General features: G+C 42.3%; 1 protein-coding gene across 4 annotated transcripts; it reads left to right on the forward strand.

The window, feature by feature from the left end:
- The first annotated feature begins 374 nt into the window (after window positions 1-374).
- Window positions 375-16,853, forward strand: slc6a4a (solute carrier family 6 member 4a). Of its 4 annotated transcripts, XM_086124932.1 has the most exons (15): window positions 375-528; window positions 833-989; window positions 5,707-6,522; window positions 7,813-7,947; window positions 8,413-8,635; window positions 10,335-10,473; window positions 10,823-10,957; window positions 11,101-11,204; window positions 11,341-11,468; window positions 12,213-12,325; window positions 13,182-13,313; window positions 13,947-14,046; window positions 14,158-14,258; window positions 14,416-14,583; window positions 16,060-16,853. In XM_086124932.1, exons 3-15 carry the CDS (start codon window positions 6,054-6,056, stop codon window positions 16,132-16,134), a joined length of 2,022 nt encoding a protein of 673 aa, XP_085981058.1. In that variant the 5' UTR covers window positions 375-528; window positions 833-989; window positions 5,707-6,053; the 3' UTR covers window positions 16,135-16,853. The 4 variants fall into 4 exon arrangements, with proteins under 4 accessions (XP_085981058.1, XP_085981059.1, XP_085981060.1 ...); XM_086124933.1 differs by lacking the exon at window positions 375-528 and having other exon boundaries at window positions 681-989; XM_086124934.1 differs by lacking the exons at window positions 375-528; window positions 833-989 and adding an exon at window positions 1,070-1,416.
- Window positions 16,854-19,227: the final 2,374 nt, after the last annotated feature.

Consider the following 19,227-nt stretch of genomic DNA (forward strand, 5'->3'; position numbering starts at 1 on the left):
GTTTTACTTTAGCCAGCTGCCTAAGATGAAAGAAGCTGGATTTGACAACAGCACTAATTTGCTGGTCCAATTTAAAATCACTGTCCAGTTTAAGACCCAAGTTTGAGACTGTTGACTTAAGATAAGGAGCCAGGGGGCCCAAATCGACCGGATGGGATGTACAAGGGCCACTGGGCCCAAAGACCATCACTTCTGTTGTCTTTTAATTGAAATTCAAGAAATTTTCTGCCATCACTTACACGAATAAGGACGATGACGGTCATCCCTACAGCAATCAAGTTTATGCAACTTCTAGTGTAGTTGTAGACAAAAAAAAAAGTCAGTTGAATCAAACCCGATGTAATTCTTCGATCCATTTTTTCTCCTTTTGCCCTTGCAATTGTTGCCTTTCCTCTCTTGTCGTGTGTGTGTGTGTGTGTGGATTTGTGTGCACTGCAATGAGGATTAACCTCGTGCTTCAGCTGATGCTGATTGGAATGACGTTCAACACATTTGCAAAGGTTGGACTTGAACGAGAAGGAGAGACTGGTAAGTGAACACACTTTTATTTGATATCAACGTCTTGGTAGCCCTTTTTTATGTCATCTGCATTGGTCGACACGCAAGCACACACACACACACATCTACCGATTGTGCTCCTGTACCTGGCATGGTGCCTTTTGGCCCAGTCGGTTGCAAGTGTCTGTAAATGGGTTAGTTAGGCCAGGAGACAGACAACCTGTGACTTGTAATGACCTATAAGCTCTCGCTGGCCAGCACACACTTTACAACGTTCTACCCTGCTGATCCACAAGTGTTACCTGATGTTTACGTCCACTCTTGTTTCCTTTAGGTCATCTTTAGAAATGTGCCTCAGAAAGTCTTGGATTAGGAGCTCGTATATGTATGTGGAAGTGGGCGCGTGGGATCGGGTTGAGACTGGCTGTTAATAAGGTGATGTCTTGCATGTGACAAGACCACATGCTTTATGTCCTGCTCAACACACCAAGGTAAGAACACAGGGTTTTATTTTGTTTGTTTGTTTTTTAACTACCACCTTCATCGATGCTGATGAGACAATTTTGCAATATATTAACATGCCTTGCCCCTGGATGACCCTACCAGGGGCAAGGCAAGACACACAAACACCTCTACCAAGATAAGACAATTGCTCAAACAGCACAATATAAAACTTAAAAATATTTTATAAATATATACTTTAACTTGACCCGAAAGGAGAAGTAAACAATGGCACTGTTGGAGGAAAACAGGGCAGAGGAGGAGCTGCTGGAGAACTGGCTAGTCGTAGGAGGGGTGTAGCCGAGGCTTAGCAAGCTCACGGTGAAGAAGCCGTGCATTGTTACAACTTCAGCACTTCAGGAGAGAGTTTTCTCTAAAACAGGACGAAGGGAGAGAGACCACCTGAAGCCTGAAAAAGTGAGAGTCTGTGTCTTTCTCAATGTTAATTTATTTGCCCGATTCTTATTATTGTTGTTATTATTTTTATATGTTGAAAGGAGAATAAAACATTGACAGACCTTTCCAAATGTCAAAATGAACCAATGTTGAGCACAATTGCCAACATTCACCACCTACCGTACTATGACTCGAATTCAGCCCACGTCATTAAAACTCACATTATTTTAGACTACAATATTTAATGACCAATCACCTAAACAAGTAAAGTAGAACATGAACTGTTATGTATCACTAAACCCAGTGTTTAGTTACATTTTACATTGATGTTATCAAGAAATGCATAAAAGAGCCAGTCTTTTGAACAGCTCTTTCAGATGAACGGCTCCCTTTCAAGAGCCATAAGTCCAACTAGATATCACCCCTCTCTGTACAAAATGGCTTCATTACGGAGGAGCAAACTTACCACACTTGTCAAAAATGTTACTTGTAACAACAACAAAGCATGCTTGGGAAAGAATGCATTCCTAAACGTTGAATTCCAACCTATTAAAGCTTTCTAGGAAATACTTGTGAGTTTTCCGATCTATTTACAATGTTACTTCCAGTAATTGGTTTGGCATACAAATGAGGATGAGAGAGACAGTATGTCGTCTCCCTATCTTTGTCACATGTTTCTGAAGACTGTTTTATACTTGATAGGTCAAAGGTTACAACACTGTATTAAATCTGTGGGTGTACCCAAAACATGACAGCTCAGTGACGTTATGTTTATTTAAGGACTTTTTCCACTCCAAAATATGCCGCGCCCCTTTCCTCATTAGTAATAAGTTGCGTAAATCTACCGTGGTACTCAACCGAGCAGGAAATTTTTGAGCATGTCTTGACAACAGACCATACGAAGGTTTTTTTTCTTTGACTGAAACTGGATCCAGTTTCTAATCAAATCACGCCTTGGCCACAGACCTCGGTGTCAGACTCCCCCATTTTCCTTCCTCTAAACCTTTTCTTTTAGGCGTTGTCCTACTCCCCGACTTGCCTTTCTGTTATCTGTCAGCATACTTGCTAAGAGATTACATGGAGAAGAAAATAAAAGTTGACCATTCAGGAAAACCGCTGAGAGTTGCCAGACTCTGATAAGTGGATCATTTTTACATGCCAACGGCCGACTAAAGGGTGTTGTTTGGTTTGCATGTGCTCTGAGAGCTGGCATAGAGCCCAAAGTTTGCTGAGCTGGCACCTTGTGTGGATGTGGCTTTGTTCAGCTCACCGCAGTGGTCCTTAACACTCTAATTTAAAGCATAACTGCCACACAACCATGTGATGTGCAAATGAATTTTGTCTGTGAGGAGCATGTATTGTGTGAGCGTTTGATGTCAAAAATGGTATTTCTTTTTGTCGTGCTAACTTATGGTGTGCATTAAAGGGGTTTTTTTTGTTTGTTTGTTTTTTTGCTACCCGCAGATTGGAAATGATTCAGCTCAAACTGTGGAATGAAAGATATTTAGTCATGCAGTCAAAGCCCAGTCTTCATTTAAGGAGGGCTGAGATTTTTTACACATGCAGTAAGATGTAGCATACTTCATGTAAAAGACAGAAAAAGAAGCACAAGGTTGGGTGTTTTTGCAGGAAATGTTGAAGGGTCATGCGCAGTACACCTCAAATATGTACAGTTTTACCAGAATAAACATCCCGGCAATTTTTTGTTTAAAACCCTCAAAAAGATAATGATGATAACAAAGAAACGGGAAGCGTGAGTGCCTGCCTGCGGCCTACAAATCGCTCAGACGATCAAAAATATGCAAGTGGTTTAAAGTTGTAGCAGATGTCATGCATTTGCACCACTGCTTATCGCAACGGAGAGCTCATCGAGTTCATACTGTAGCTGTCTCATACCAAGTTGATAAAAATATTGGCATTTGCCAGCCGCACCAAGTATGTTGCGCAATTGAATCACTCCTCTGGACTGAATATAAAATGCACAGTGGAACAAATAAGAGTGCAGACTGATGGATTTGGTGGGGCATTGTCTCGCTTGGCCCCAATACAAATTGAGCCCATTTGACTCCCGAGATTCATCCAACCTAAGTGCCCTCCATCATTATTGGCACCCCTGCTTAAGATGTGCCAAAAGTCATAAAATCACCTCAATTTTTACTGCGCAAGTATACTCTCATTCCGAAAATTGTGGAAATGGTTCACAAGGCACACAATCAAGCTCTTCCTGTGGCCATTTCTGTCCCCAGACCTCAACCCCATTGAAAAACTGAAGTGGGCAAAAGAGGAGAGCGCAGGGGAGAGTACCAAGGTCAGAGAGATTGGACAAAAAGGAATGGTCGAAGACCCTGCTTTCTGTATTCCCCCATCTTTTGAAACATTGTGCAAGAAGGTTAAGTGCCATTTTGTTGGCAAAAGAGGTTGTACAAAGTATGAGCATCAAGGCTGCCAATAATTGTAGCACACATGATTTGATGTAAAAATAATAATAATAATAACTTCCTATTGAATTAATCCACTCGAAAGTTGGATTTTCCTTTTTTTTAATGTTATTTTATTTTTATTAATGTCAATCCTTTATTATTTAGAAAAAAAATTACATTTCTTCAAAGCTAAAGAACACATCTTAACCAAGTGTGCCAATAATCCTGGAGGCCAGGGCATTTTCTAGACCGCTTGTTTTCGTAAAGGTTGCGTGTAAGCAACACTTGTCACCAGCCAATCGCAAGGGCACCCTACTTGACCATCAACACATTCATGTGAATACCCCAATTTTTCCTGCTTAGATTGCAGGATAAAATGTCCAGAAAGCAGGCACAAGTCCTTAAGTATGAAATAATCGGATCCCTCCATGCACGGCATGATGACAATGTATCAGCTTGTTAACATGAAAGCATAGGAAGAAAAAAAGAGATAAGGGAATGAGGGAATACCACCTGTGAATGTTTGTCCTAATAACGGAGTGCGGAATCCAGTTCTTAATGTTTCATCATGAGATTCTACATCTGACTAGCTCCCGGCATACACAACCTTTATCCAAACTCAATTGTTCATGTGCATGCCATCTTCACTGCATAGCGGTGCTGCTGCGTGTCTCTTTGCATGTGTGTGCGCGGTGCGAGTTGGTGGGGAGGAGGGGGGGAGCCAGAGAAACAAGAGAGGTTCGAGAGCTCCGAGAGCTCCAGGGGCAGTTGGCTGTCCTGATGAGCTAGTCTACACTGTTTGTTTCTTTGGCGAGGATTTTGCTCAGTTTTTATTTGCTGCTGCCGTCTTTTGGCAAACTCACTCAACAGGTAACATGGTTGTGCTTATTATAGTTAAATATTGATGGCATTACTCAAGTGAAAGTTGTTTAGCTTTCATCACTTCTATTTGTTGGATTGTATTTTATCATGAGTCTGGCAACGAAAGTACAGTAACTTACAGTAGGTAGCTACGTGTCGCATTCATGTTTCCTTTGCATACTTTTTTTTCACATTGAAATGCTTGATTGTGGCCAAAGCTTTTTGTGTCTTTCGCTGAAATAAGGTCATTGTTGAGGAAATAAGAGTTTTTCAACTGCTTTGACCTGAGGATGACCGCTCAGAGAGTCACGGCGCATGGGGTGGAGGTGATGAAAAGGATGTGAATGGAATCTGACGAATAGAAATAAGATACCTTGAAATAACTCTGTTGATCCATGACTCACTGTAGTTGTCTCCTTCAAAATCCGATCAGTTGTTAATTGTCCGCTTTTGTTTTAACTACCATATAGTCAGTTTAGGTTTCAACAACGTACAGGACAACGATGTACATTGAATTTGAATCAGAGTTCATTTACTTTTTAAAATGACTGCTTGTAGTACATTGAGAGGACATGTGTATCATTTTAGTCATTGTTGGTTTGATTTAAATTAGCGCTTTTTTTCTGTTTCTTAAATTTGTTTTGTTTTTTTAAAACCTTCTCTGTGCCTGTGCCTGTTTAGTGTGCACACATGGAACAATCATCATTGGTTGAACACACATTGTGGTGATTCAATCAGGTGCTTTCTCAACTCTAGATTCTTTTTAGACTTTTATTAAGTTTTAGGAGCATATGCTGGCGTGTGTGGCCTTTATTCTTGTTCTCTTCTGATGGTCAGCTTTTGGGTAGATATGCATGCAACTGATGATTCATTCCACATGAAATTTGATTCATGTGTGGAAAAAAATGTATATGTGTCTTTTTGCAGCAGTTTTAAAAATGGAAAACTAGTGTAAAAGTTCAAAGTTGAACTTGGAGTGCACTGTTGTTTCAATCATTAATTTTTTTTGTCAATGTTCTTGTGTCAATAGTTGATGTCCTCCCCCTTCCTCCTCCCCACCACCAAAACATTGGGCCATTGATAACAAGCAGCTAACGGAGAGGAGCCAAAATTCTCTTGTCTGCACTTAATCTTTCTTGGCGCGCAAACCCATCAAAGTCTATTTTCTTGAAATTCCAGTCTCCTCATCCTTCCCTGTCCAAGAAGGACACAGACAGTTGTAAATCATTCCCTTTCTCTCCTCGCCCTTATTTATTCAACAAATTTGTTCCCCTAATGGGCACCGTATCGGACACCAAGACCATCTTACATTCACCGACCTCTTCCCAGCCGTAACTACCTCAACAAAACCCAAACACAACGACCAACGTGACCCCAATGGAGACAAAAGATCTGACGATGACGAGCATGTTGACAAAGGACCAACGGGAGAGCGAGGCCGAGCGAAGCAATCAGAGAGAGGAGGTGAAGGAAGCGGAGAAGGGCACGCAGGACGAAAACTGTCGACTGATGCTGGCTGACGGTCTTGCGAAGCGAGGACCCAAGAGTGCCACACCTGGCCAGCAGGTGTCCAATGGCTTCACCACATCCAGCCCTCAGAGTTCCAACGAGGGAGCGGGGCTTTCCGAAGCTTACTCTGCAGGTTCTACCTCGGGGCCCGCAGGCAGCTCCGAGGCCGCCGCGACACTGGGAGTTCTCAGGACTCTGGTGGTCCAACAAACTAGCTTGGACCGGCCCAGAGAAACGTGGAGCAAGAAGGTGGACTTCTTGCTGTCTGTGATCGGCTACGCAGTGGACCTGGGAAATGTGTGGCGTTTCCCCTACATCTGCTACCAAAACGGAGGAGGTGAGGAGTTGCATGAATTGGAGTGGCGGCTGTGTGAAGGATGTGTCAAAATCTCATCTTTGACTTTTATTTTTGTTTTGTTGCAAATTTAAGATTAAAATTTAGAAATTCACATGAAGTCACACAGACTCCATTGTAGACTCCTAAAACAAGTCTTTTTTTTTTCTTCATCTTTTTTTCAGCCAGACACGCGTGTGAAATTAGATTCGTCTGCCGGATTAAAATATTTACAGGGCTTCACACATTTATTAGACCACCATGCAATGTAAGATTTATGCTGCAGATACACTAAATAATACACTCAAAAAGTAAGTAATGTTTTGAAAAAAAACAAGTTAATTATTTCTGGATGAAGATGCCAAATTACGTGTGTCGGCATTCAATCACTTCAAGATGCCGGATGGTTTCTGAGACAAATCGGTGGTCAAATAATGGTTTTAAGAACTGTATTTACACAATCTAGGTAGTAAAATGAAGCCATTCTGTCTGTGTCACTAAATCCTTACTACGCAGAGAAAACAGCCTTAATTTTCACTTTTATTGAATCTGCAATAATAAAGTCCATGCAATTTCCTGTGAGGTGTGTGCGCGCGCGTGCGTGTGCGCGCGTGTGCGCGTGCGTGCGTGTGCGCGCGCGTGCGCGAAGCAAAGATGGGCTCAAGGAGACACTTGATAGAGGCACCAGTATTAATTGTGAGAGGTTTTGTTTTATTGAAAAGGCCTCAGTGCCCTGCTTGCTTAATAACCTGTTGCTTGGGCAGGTGCTCAATCATCTCTTATCTTTGACCAGACGGGGGGACAAAAAAAAAAAAAAACACTGACAAACAAATAAGCACAAGATCACATGAGGTAGACCGATGATGAGATAGGAGGCAAAGGGGAGATGTGATCTGACAAGCTGTGAGTTGAAGTCTAGGTTTGTGGTCTTGAACTCTTCTTGTGCTACCTTTTCATCTATCGATACATTTTCTGTCACGCTTGTCGTGGGTGAGCTGTATCTTTTCCCAACTGACTCGGGACGAGTGATTGGTTACACCCTTGACTGACCGCCAGTCAATCATAGAGACAAAGGACCACTCCCACACGAATTCATACAATTTAGATTCTACAATTTCCTACCATGCATGTTTTTGGAATGCAAGTTACAGATTTGACTTGTATTTCTTTTTTTTTTTTTTTTTTTTGTATGACTCAAAGTGACTTTTTTTTCTGTGTCACTAGTTTCTACTTCCCCTGTCCATCCTCAGATCATCAATTCCCTAACCCTTGTTCTCCATGTCCTCACCTCAGGTGCCTTTTTACTTCCCTACATGTTAATGGCGGTGTTTGGAGGTGTGCCGCTCTTCTACATGGAGCTGGCTCTCGGTCAGTTTCACCGCAATGGCTGCATCTCCATCTGGAAACATATCTGCCCCATCTTCAAAGGTAGGAGCGGATGGAAAAATTAGTTGGGCATTTGCTTGAATTGGAGGGTGGGGGTGGGAGGGTGCAACTTGAGAGAACTGCCTGAAAGGGTGAAAAAAAGAGAAAGAAGCACAGTGTGAAGATCTTAGCGGATTCACTTCACCGTTGCCTCATTTAAAGTCCAGCAGCTCCGAGTCTTGCTTGAACATTTCCAGTGATGTTCTGTCTGTGTTATGGAAATTGTCGCATTTCCCATGCCAAATGCCAGGTGTTTGGAAATAGGTTTGTATGTAAATTGTTGAGGCTGGGAAATGTCAACCACTTGAGCAGGAGTTTGAAAGAATCACTGATCTGTGTCGGAGGAGTGATATCCAAAATAATCCCTCGGAAATGGCATCTTATTGCGTACGTCCACTCTGTGTCAGCCACAATTTTCCTCGCGTCGTCAAGTATTCTTCCTAACGGTCATTTGGTTCCTTCATCCAGGTATAGGCTTTGCTATCTGCATCATAGCCCTCTACATCGCCTTCTATTACAACACCATCATGGCGTGGGCCTTGTACTACCTGTTGTCGTCTTTCCGCTCCACCCTTCCCTGGACCACCTGCACCAACAGCTGGAACACGGGCAACTGTAACAGATACATGTCCACCGACTACAACGTTTCGTGGTCCAACTCCTCCACCTCCCCTGCCGAGGAGTTCTATACGTAAGTGCATGTAAGTGGGATGAGAAAGCATAGGGGGGGAGACTTTACGGGAGGGAGATGATGAGTAGGGGAGGATAAGAGCTGCGACGACAATCTCTGTATGCATACCAAAATATCGATGATTTATTGTAAAAAATGTAAAAAGTGATACTGTGAACAAGATTTGCATTCAACTTAGATCAGTGACTGGAAGTATAAACAATATATTTAATACAAGTGATTTCAGGAAGTCCTGCTTTTACAAAGATGCAAGCTCAATTTTGTTCAACACGGCTGAAAGTGGTCTAGAATAGCGTCATACTTTGAGCTGTTCCTAAAATGTCTTTGGTTAATGTACTGTAGCTAAATCGGATAACCAACAGATTAACTCACAAATATGTTTCTGCCTATTATTACACCACTCCAAACTACAACCACAAACTCAAACATACATTTTTGTCAACGAGCGTACATCAACGTTACAGCCATATTGGATTATCATCATCATCATCGTCATCATCATTAGATTGTGCAGGTGTACATATGTGGTGACCTGATTGACTGTCATCCGTCCGTCATTCTGTCATGCAGTTCCGGGACGGACCGCAATTACGTCCCTGTAGCTTGCATACAGATCTCTTTTCTTTTGTTCCGCCTCCCCGACAACTATACACTTGGTGGCAGCGCTTCCAGCTGCGCACTCAGTTTTCATGTGAAGTGACAGCAAAGTTTTTTTTTTTGACAATTCACATTTTCCAGCTACATAATAATTAGTCATTAGGAAAGTGACAGAAATCTACCTCCACACCCTTCCTCCCACACACCAGCGTCGGTTTCAACATGTCACAAGTGCATGTGTACTGTGTGCGTAACGGAGAGAGAAACGGAAAACATCCAGCAACATTGCAGTGTTTGAGTACATAATATTTGCTTTCTTTCTTATTTCAATATTCGTTATTGTTATTAGAGCGAGACCGTTCATGTGGATGAAGCTGAATAAGTAGCAGCTGAATGAGCCCTGTCCTGCTGTTTTGACATCTTGAATTGCTTGTAAATGCGCTGAAAAAAATGCACCTATGCACTTTGGTGCTTTTTTTTTCTTAATAAATAAGGCTTTGTGGACGCATTTTTTTTTCTACGCGGAGAAGTTGAAATATTCAATTTTTTTAAAAACTCGGCTACGTGTAGGCAAGGCCTAAGATTGTATGAAAAGTTATTTCATGTGGACAATCATTTTACATTTCCCTTCCTTTCTTTTCTTCACGACATTGTGTTTTGGTGACCAAACATGCCGGTCTCATGTCCTTCCAGGTATTTTTGAAGACCTATTGTGTTATCTGTTGAAGCTGCTTGAGAACAGTTCAAAAAAAGTTGCAAACTCTGCAAGTCAATCTGCTATCCGAATTTCCTGTTGTCAATATAAATCATGTCCGTCTTTCATCGTCTTTCATCATTTTAGCTTTGTGTGCTTAACTTGTGACAAGATGATATCCTCATTCTCCACGTCAACCTGTTTGCCATCGGTTTCTCTTTATCTATCCATCTACAGTATCTATTGAGAGTTTGTATATATTTTTGATCAATGTCATTTCAAATGAGGGGTGAGGGTGTGAATTTCGTGCAACTTTGTCGACTGTGTGCTATCCTCTCTGGCCCCTTCACTGCATCTTCTTTTCACTTCTCGACCTCGCAACATCCTCACCCTGGCTCCTTTCTCCAGTCGTCATGTGTTGCAGGTGCACCGCTCATCGGGTCTGCACCAGCTTGGCGCCGTCAGCTGGCAGCTCGCCCTTTGTTTGCTCTTCATCTTCACCATCGTCTACTTCAGCATCTGGAAGGGAGTCAAAACATCTGGAAAGGTAGCTGAACCTTTTCGGCGGTACGGCTAATGGGCAGAGTGTGCCACTTAGAATGGATAGATAGATGCTTGGATTGAGAAAAATGGTCATCATACATCACACTCATTCTCATTCATCGTTGCTGTCGGGCAAGTCGGTTCGAGAGAAATCATCTGTGGTTTGCCACTTAAGCCAATGAGACCGCAAACCAGACCTGAGAGTCTTTTTTTAGCAGCTTCACTTGATTCGATTTCACCCAATGAAAAAGATCACTGCGATGACATCACTCTCCTGACGCACCAACGGTGAAACAAGAACAGTGTGTTCTTCAAAAGCACCGTCGATACGTTTATTTTATTTACTCTTTCAGGTGGTCTGGGTGACGGCAACCTTTCCGTATCTGGTGCTCCTGGTGCTCCTCGTCCGTGGGGCCACCCTACCCGGGGCCTGGAGGGGTGTGGTTTTTTATCTCAAACCTGATTGGCAGAAACTGCTCAGCACGACAGTAAGAAGAGTCTTGTTACTTTTTACCAACTCACGAAGGTTGGTTACGGCAGAAACTTGTCATGTGGATTGTTTTGTCCTGTCACTGGAATTGATGTTTTTGTTTCTACCACCTCCAACGTGTCCCACCATGTTGTGTTCAAGGTGTGGATCGACGCAGCAGCTCAGATCTTCTTCTCGCTGGGTCCGGGCTTTGGGGTTCTCCTTGCCTTTGCCAGCTACAACCCATTTCACAACAACTGCTACAAGTGAGTTCTGTAGGAAGCGCCTCATAGGGACAAGCCAAAAGTCACAATAACATTCTACAGTTTAGACTCACACAACAAAAGAGCCCAGACCCCAAATTCCTCATACATTCACGCGCCTCTTTTCTGTCCCTTTCAGAGATGCTTTGGTCACCAGCTCAGTGAACTGCCTCACCAGCTTTCTGTCCGGCTTTGTGATTTTTACTGTTCTGGGCTACATGGCTGAGATGAGGCAGCAGGATGTGGATGCTGTTGCAAAGGATGCTGGTAAGAAACTACAATGACCATTTCCATTCAATATAAGATAAGATAAGATAAGAAAACCTTTATTAGTCTCGCAATGGAGAAATTCCCAATTCACAGCAGCAAAGTTATGAAAGCAAGAAGTAGAACAACAAAATATAGGAGCTGCTGGAAAGGCAGCCACTCTCGCGGCGCCATATTGAAGTCAAAATAACAAAAATAACACAACACATAGGACACAGACAGTCGGGCAATCTTCACCACTTTTCTGCATACACTTTGTTGTCTGAAGTAGTTGTAGATGAAAGAGGAGAGGATCAAAGTGTCCTTTCACCAGTGGATCAGAGACGTCATGCTGAAAATGTGCACACATCTGCTACAAGCTAAGTTTTGAAAGCAAACACGAAGCTGTAGCGTCCATTGACGAAAAGAGATGAGTTCACTTCTCCTGTCCCACGTAATCCGCTTCAAACTCCAAGCCGCGACTCCCAGTTCCAAATCCGCATCGGCGCTCCGCGCTAACGCTCCTTTCTTCTCATCGTCGGCTCCTCAAGACTTACATCCATCCAGCCGCAGACCGTTCAACAGCACCGATCTCTCCACTGAACAAAGCGGGGCTGTGAAAAATGCTATATCACGTTGTTGAAGACAAATCCCTTCTCACAATGACCTGCATTTTTGTTCCCTGAAGTCATTTCGCGTAAGGTCTTAGCATCATTTTCCGAACGCTACACATAGTAGCCATTGTTTTTTTTTTCTTTTCTCTAGGACCCAGTCTGCTCTTCATCATTTATGCAGAAGCCATTGCAAATATGCCAGCCGCAACCTTCTTTGCCATAATCTTCTTCCTCATGATCATTATGTTGGGTCTGGATAGCACAGTAAGTTTAACGCATCGTGCTCATGAATCAATGTTCTATGCCACTTGTTGCTCCCCTCTAAAACCACATATCGCATTTCATATTAGCACAGCCGTGAACATAAACGCTGTCTTATCGATGACTTGTTTGGGCACACTCATGCTCACTTTTGCGACAAAATAACGCTACCATGCCCTTATATCAGCGCAGTGATATTTTCCCAATAAGCCAGTGTTCATCTGTGCCCAAGCAGCCAGCTGTAGAGTCCTGCGAAGTGCTTATTGCATACTGATAATCAGTGTAGAAGCAACATCAAGGATCCTTTGCTGCTTTTTGTCATGACTGAGGATATTACGGCACAATCTGTTGCTTTGTGTCATGTATACCGCCTCGCCTTGTGTGGCCCATTTTTCTTTCTTTTAGGCATTTTGTGCTTGAAATTTAACGAGGGAAACATCCTATTCTGCTAAATCGTCCTCGAGGGCCACTATCCTGCATGCTTTAGATGCAGGATTGACCAGGATCGTTATCAGACTTCTGCAGTTTGCCGATGAGCTGATCATTTAAATCAGTTGTGTTGGAGGAGGGAGACATCTAAAACATGGAGGATAGGGGTCATCGAAGACCCGAGTAGGTGACCCCTGCTCTAAATTGTTAGTTGGTGTTAATGCGAGTGTGCATGGTTGTCTTATGTGGCAACCACTCCTGAATGTATGCCACCTCTCTCCCCAAATCAGCTGGGATAGGCCCCAGCGCCCCAAGTGAGGACCAGCGGTATGAAAAACAGAAGGAAGGATCAATGGATGAAAATATTATAACGGTTTAAATGAACGGTCAGTTCAGTTCTTATCTGCTCGTATCTTGTTCCCTCTTCCAGTTTGCCGGTTTGGAGGGAGTCGTCACCGCTATGCTTGATGAGTTCCCCAATGTCCTGGTTAAGAGACGAGAGCAGTTTGTCTTTGGCCTGGTTTGCGTCTGCTACCTCGGGGCACTCTCCACCCTCACATATGTAAGTCACATCAACTCGACTACAATATGTACAAGTTAATCTGAAAATAACAGAACGTCAAGCCAGCAGCATTCGTACGCTCGTGCATCAGTGGGCTCGCTTTTATTTTCTTATCCTAAAAAAGTTTTCAGCATTTTCGAAAGGCGCGTTCCAATATTGCCTCAAAGAACGAACAAAGCATCCCATGAAATTGCTCCAATGTCACACTGTACTGTTTGCAGTCCCAAGGTTGCTTGTACATAGTTGCCTCCTAACTGCGAAATGCTCCGATGATGCTATGATTTATCAACTACTACTACTACAGTCCTCAGTTCATTCCATTCCTTGGCATTTTTCCCCAATTTCCGAATATTTGGAATCATTTCTAAGAATATACTGTAAATATGCTTCATTGTGTGTTGCTGCTTCATTTAGCTAACGTAATTAGCTGCAGTTTACAATGACATGCAAATCAGATTAAAGTAGTAATTCCTTTATCTCCAGGCCTCAATTAAGGTAAGGAACTGGAGTAATTAAGGGCTACGCTCTACACATGCAACATGCGAACATCATCGTGCGCGGACAAGGCCTGTTACAAAAGAAGTGATTAGAAAAGGGATTTTTCTGAGACTCGAATTTTTCTTCTTGGATCAGGGCGGAGCTTTTGTGGTGAAGTTGTTTGAGGAGTATGCCACGGGCCCCGCGGTCATCACCGTGGTACTGCTTGAAGTCGTCGCGGTTTCCTGGTTCTACGGTGAGTTTTGCCCCTTCTTACATCAAGAAAATGAATAGATAACATTTGAACGCGATTTCATCCCAAATGATTTTCTACACCGAAGATTAAGGCAACGTGTGTGCATTTCAGGCACCACTCGATTCTGCAACGACATCCAGGTTATGCTCGGTTTCTACCCGGGATGCTTCTGGAGGATCTGCTGGGTCGCCATCTGCCCCATCTTTCTCCTGGTGAGACACTCCGATATCAATGTTCCCTCAATCTTTAACAGCTTATTCACAATGTTTTTCATCCCCATGCTACATGAGATCCCCATGACATAACTCCAGAAACAAATTTTTGTCCACACACACACACACACAGTTTTCAACTTGTTTCTATTTACAGTTCATCATCATCAGCTTCCTGGCCTTCCCGCCTGAGGTCAAGTTGTTCGACTACCAGTATCCACCTTGGACCACTGCCCTTGGCTACAGTATCGGGGTGTCATCATTAATCTGTGTGCCTGCTTACATGGTCTACCACCTAATCAATGCCAAGGGTACCTTCAAACAGGTACGCTTTTACCGCAAACACTTTTTGGGGCGGGGTGGGGGGGGGTCATTTTGGTCCTTCAGACTTCGTGAATGAGTCAAAATGACCTGTCTTCCTCTGATCTTTCCAGGAAGCATCTCGCTAGTCTTCTCACAGTTTCTCATGCACATTTAAGGCCAACCTCTAATGTGACACTACTACACGTTAGCACCAAAAGAGTTAGCACTCGGAAAAAAAACCCCCAAAACACTAATTCAAGCTACACAAACTACACTCGCACGCACACACACACACAAACGTGGAATGCAGGTAGACTATCACCTGACTACACTGACTGGAAAGTGTGACCTTTCATTCGGGCCGATTGAATGCTTGTTCGCTGCTTTGTGCAATCACACACCTGCCACCGTGTCGTGACGAGAACAACAACAACAAAAAAAACGTTACTCACATCATCATTATAACATTGTGATAAGCTGTAGTAAGGCCGCATTGTCCTGTATTGACACAACTGCCGAGGCGTGCAATGACACTGACACACGTTGTCAGCATGGCGCAGTGTAAACATCTACTTTTGTACAGGACAAACACATGGATGTTCTGGGGATAGATAAGCATTAGCAAGGTCAAAGGGCAAGTACATTTTTCTCACTAGCAGGCTTGTCGTTGTTAGAATAGACTGAAGTGAAGAAGACATATTTTGCTTGCAAACGGTGGATCACACTTGTGGCATTCTTACATCAGTAAAATGTTGCTTTATTTTTGTGACACTTACCGGGCTTTCGCTGCAGCTTATTTCAGTTGTTGTTTGTTTTGGGGCGGGGAGGTGGAATAACTACCTCCAATCTACTCTTTCGCAGGTAAAATGCATAGTGTACTGGGTTTAAATATAGAGATTCATTTGGCCAGTCTTTAACCTTTCACTTCTTGCCCCAAATGAACTCCTTTGTGATTTGGTAGAAAAACTGATTCAGAATCTGTTTTGGGTTTGGGAAAGTGATCGGCATGGCAATGACAGATGTTATTTTTTAATAACATCTTAATTTTAATTAAGATGTTAATTTTAGGCTAACCCTTAATTTTAGGCTAATGTATGAGAATAATTCAAATTTCAGGCTAGTGTTTCCCAACAATTTGAAAATTGCTACTTAAAGTAAAATGCCGAAGAGCTGGTTGATATACATCGCGACGTAGAGCTGCTTATACCCTGGATATTCTGGAAATAGCGATGACATCAGAGCAATCTGATCGGACATTACGCTAGTGATGTATATGTCTGGCATTGACTTCCATACTTCTTCTTTTCAGCATCCACTTTAATTAACTCCAATGTTTTGGAAATATAATCATTTATCCCAAACATATTTTTCTCAGAAGATGGGATTTTAAGAGAACAGATAACTGCTACGTTGTTCGGCATGGGCTGTCGATTGACTGACTCGGTATCTTTGAGATTTGAAATTGTAATTTGCGATGTACTTCTATATTTCTTTGCAGCGTTTATCAAAGAGCATCACTCCGGAGCCCAGCAATGACCAACACAGAGGCTTCATTGTCACCAATGCAGTCTGACCTGATCCTCCTGTGCCACTTCAAGCTTTACTTAAAGCGCCCTCTTCTGGATCCCTTACAACACTACAAAACATGGAGGCTACCTTTCACCACATTTGGCTCTTTTTCTTTTTTTTTTCATTGTGAAGCTCAAATCTGGGACTGTTGGTCGGTTTCATGTGGGTGAAGACAGGTTACATCAATCTTATTTCGTTTGGTTGAGTGCTGGTCGGCTCGGTCGGTGAACATGTTTTACATGCACCTTCCATTTCTCTCATGCGCATCACTTCCTTTTTCATCAGGTAACGCCTATTTTGTACAGTTATTGGCTTGCATTTAAATTGTACATCTGCACTGATCGTTTCAATTCGACAGCGCCCACGTGTTTGACTATCTCTTCCTCCACTCTCATTGTATTATTTTAATAACATACAGTACACATAAGTTATGCATTCTAATGTGTAGCAAAAATCAGGTATTTTCTCTCTTACGTCATCAACGCCAAATATATGACGTTTTCTCGGCTCATATGCCATGCGATGTGACATTATTGTTGGTCCATCGATGTTGGATTACAAGGACAGATTTGCTCAGAGTTCGACATTCTGTGGCATAGTGTGTGTGTGTGTGTGTGTGTGTGTGTGTGTGTGTGTGTGTGTGAGAGAGAGAGAGAGAGAGAGAGACCTGCACACCTTCATATGTGTGTGTGTGACAGAAAGACTGTTACAATGGCCCATAAACATTCAGATGAAATGTTTTCCTTCAATCTGTGCAAAATGAAACGTGCATTTTACCAACTTTCTACGTTCTGTCACTTTAACCTTCTATATGTTCATATTATCTTCATGTTATCCACTAATCATACTTATTCAGTCACCTCCTGAGCTTGTAGTAATCTTGCAGAGCCGTCAGTAATAGATACCAAATATGGACTTAATACCATCAACAAGGTCATCATCTAAAAGTCGACTTACCATCTCTTTCCTTACGACCAAAAAGACAGAGAGTGAGAGAAATGTAGACTTAAGACTTCAAATATGGTAAGTACTGTACCTCCACATGTGTATTTCCTTGTCCGTGTGATACTTAGTGTAAGCTACCCTGTGGAAATTTGTTTCCTGCCCCCTCATGGAGGTTTGAATGTGGATGTTTGGATTCGAGTGAGCATGTGCTGATGCGTGTGTGAGGCTATGAGTAGGTAGGGATGGTCAGCCTTAATGTGTGCATGCTGTGATGTGTGTGTATAATGTACTCGAGGTGTGTGGGCGTGTGTGTGTGTGAGAGAGAGAAAACATGTGTATGCACAATATGGTCTCTTGTTGTTGTCAATTGCCAAATTATCTCATGAAGGATGTAAACTCCCTCTAGTACCTCTCAAGCTTATAGATCTATGTACTATGTCTTCAAAAAGACTGTATTGACAACCCTACCTGGATAGAATAAAGCTATTGAAATATATGAGAAGCATCAGATAATAAAGATATATGGAGAAAAAAAAGTGTATTGAGTATTTTTTTCCCATTTGTATGGCTGCGTCAATGCTTTATTGTAAGAACTGTGGAGATAAATCACTTGTAATATTTTGGGCACAAATACATATATATACAGTATATATATATATGTATGTATGTATATATATGTGTGTATATATATATATATATAATGTATGTATATATATATGTGTGTGTGTGTGTATATATGTATATACTGTATATACCTGTGTGTATATATATATACACACACACACACACACACACACACACACCTTTTCATTGAGCGAGTGACTAAAATATTTGAAACGGAGCTCACTATGATGTAGTGAACAACGTCATGTTCATTTGATTCTCAATGGGATTCATTCAGTAACATTCAAAACATTCCCTTTGGCCATCTGGCTGTATTGCCCACCGCAATCTTGTGAAGGTGAAAGGAATCCTGAAGAAAGAAGGATATTTCAAGATCTTGTTGGAAAACCTCAAGCAGTCAGCAGCAAACTGGGTCAAGGTCAACACTCTTCCGACATGATAATGAAATCGATCACTCTGGGTGAAGAACGACCTCCAGAAGGCTGAAGTGAATGTTATCTCATGGTCTGCACAAAGCCCCGACTTGAATCATATGGGGGAGAATTGAAGACCAAGGTCCATGGCGAATGACCGGCAAATCTGGGGTAGCTTGAGAGGTTTTTAAAAGAATGGGCTGGGAGTGCTCAGGAGATATGTGTGAGACTTGCGGAACGCTATAACAAAAATTGCAGGCTGCTAACCAACAAAAAGGACACACGCTTGCCTATTCGCACTGGTAATTTTTTTTTTTTGCGAAATAACTGCGCAAATATTTTTTAAAAATCCAAGTTTCCAAAATGAAAGTAGGATGCTTGGGGAAAGCTGTGTTGAAAATGCATTGTTCTCTTTGACTAATTTAGGAAATACTTTGAAGGGGCGGAAAAAAGGAAAATTTCATGGGTATGGTTAATTCTGTCCCCAAGTGTGTGTAGAAGGGCACCACAAGGGTGTGATGTGAATTTGTGTACATGCCTGTTGTCAAAAAAAAAGTAAATGATCTACTTGTCTTGCCCAATAAAACGTCTATTCGGTATACCGCAGAATGGAGATAATTAATATCACGATTATAATAGCATTTTGGATCACCAACCATTGTGCTTGTGTTCAGTGTTTTTTGCAAGCCAATAAAGGTTGAAGATTTTCAATTCTCGACACAAGCTAATGTGTTAGCAAACATTTTTGGTTTAACATGCAGAAGACAAACAGAATGAAAGTGCCGCAAAAGTATGATTAGTATCGGTGATGTCGCATGTGTTGGGAGTTGACAACAAAGCCTTTTGTGCACATCAGAAGCTTGCTCAGTACAGGAGCCACTGCTGCATTACTGTGTACTGATTTAATGTAAGGTTCACACTTTCATTGTGTCCATCCACACACACACACACACACACACATAAATGCACAGGTTTGTGTGTGTTTCTACCATTTGTGTGCCTTTTATTGTGGCAATTTCCTCTGAGCTCCCTTCCACTGACTGACGGGCAGGTCCTGTGTTCTCGGGCCCGTCTAATCGCTGTAGATCTATATTAAACAGTGGAGCGGAGACACA

The sequence above is a fragment of the Hippocampus guttulatus genome, chromosome 12 (genome assembly GCF_054856545.1).
Source record: "Hippocampus guttulatus isolate MCC_2025c chromosome 12, RoL_Hgut_1.0, whole genome shotgun sequence".
Lineage (NCBI taxonomy): Eukaryota > Metazoa > Chordata > Actinopteri > Syngnathiformes > Syngnathidae > Hippocampus > Hippocampus guttulatus.

Coding starts and splice junctions, on each gene's coding strand:
- slc6a4a (XM_086124932.1), top strand. CDS start 6,054: ATGGAGACAAAAGATCTGACGATGACGAGCATGTTGACAAAGGACCAA. Junction 11,469..12,212: donor TGCTGTTGCAAAGGATGCTG/GTAAGAAACTAC, acceptor TCTTTTCTCTAG/GACCCAGTCTGCTCTTCATC. Junction 14,584..16,059: donor CCAAGGGTACCTTCAAACAG/GTACGCTTTTAC, acceptor ATTTCTTTGCAG/CGTTTATCAAAGAGCATCAC.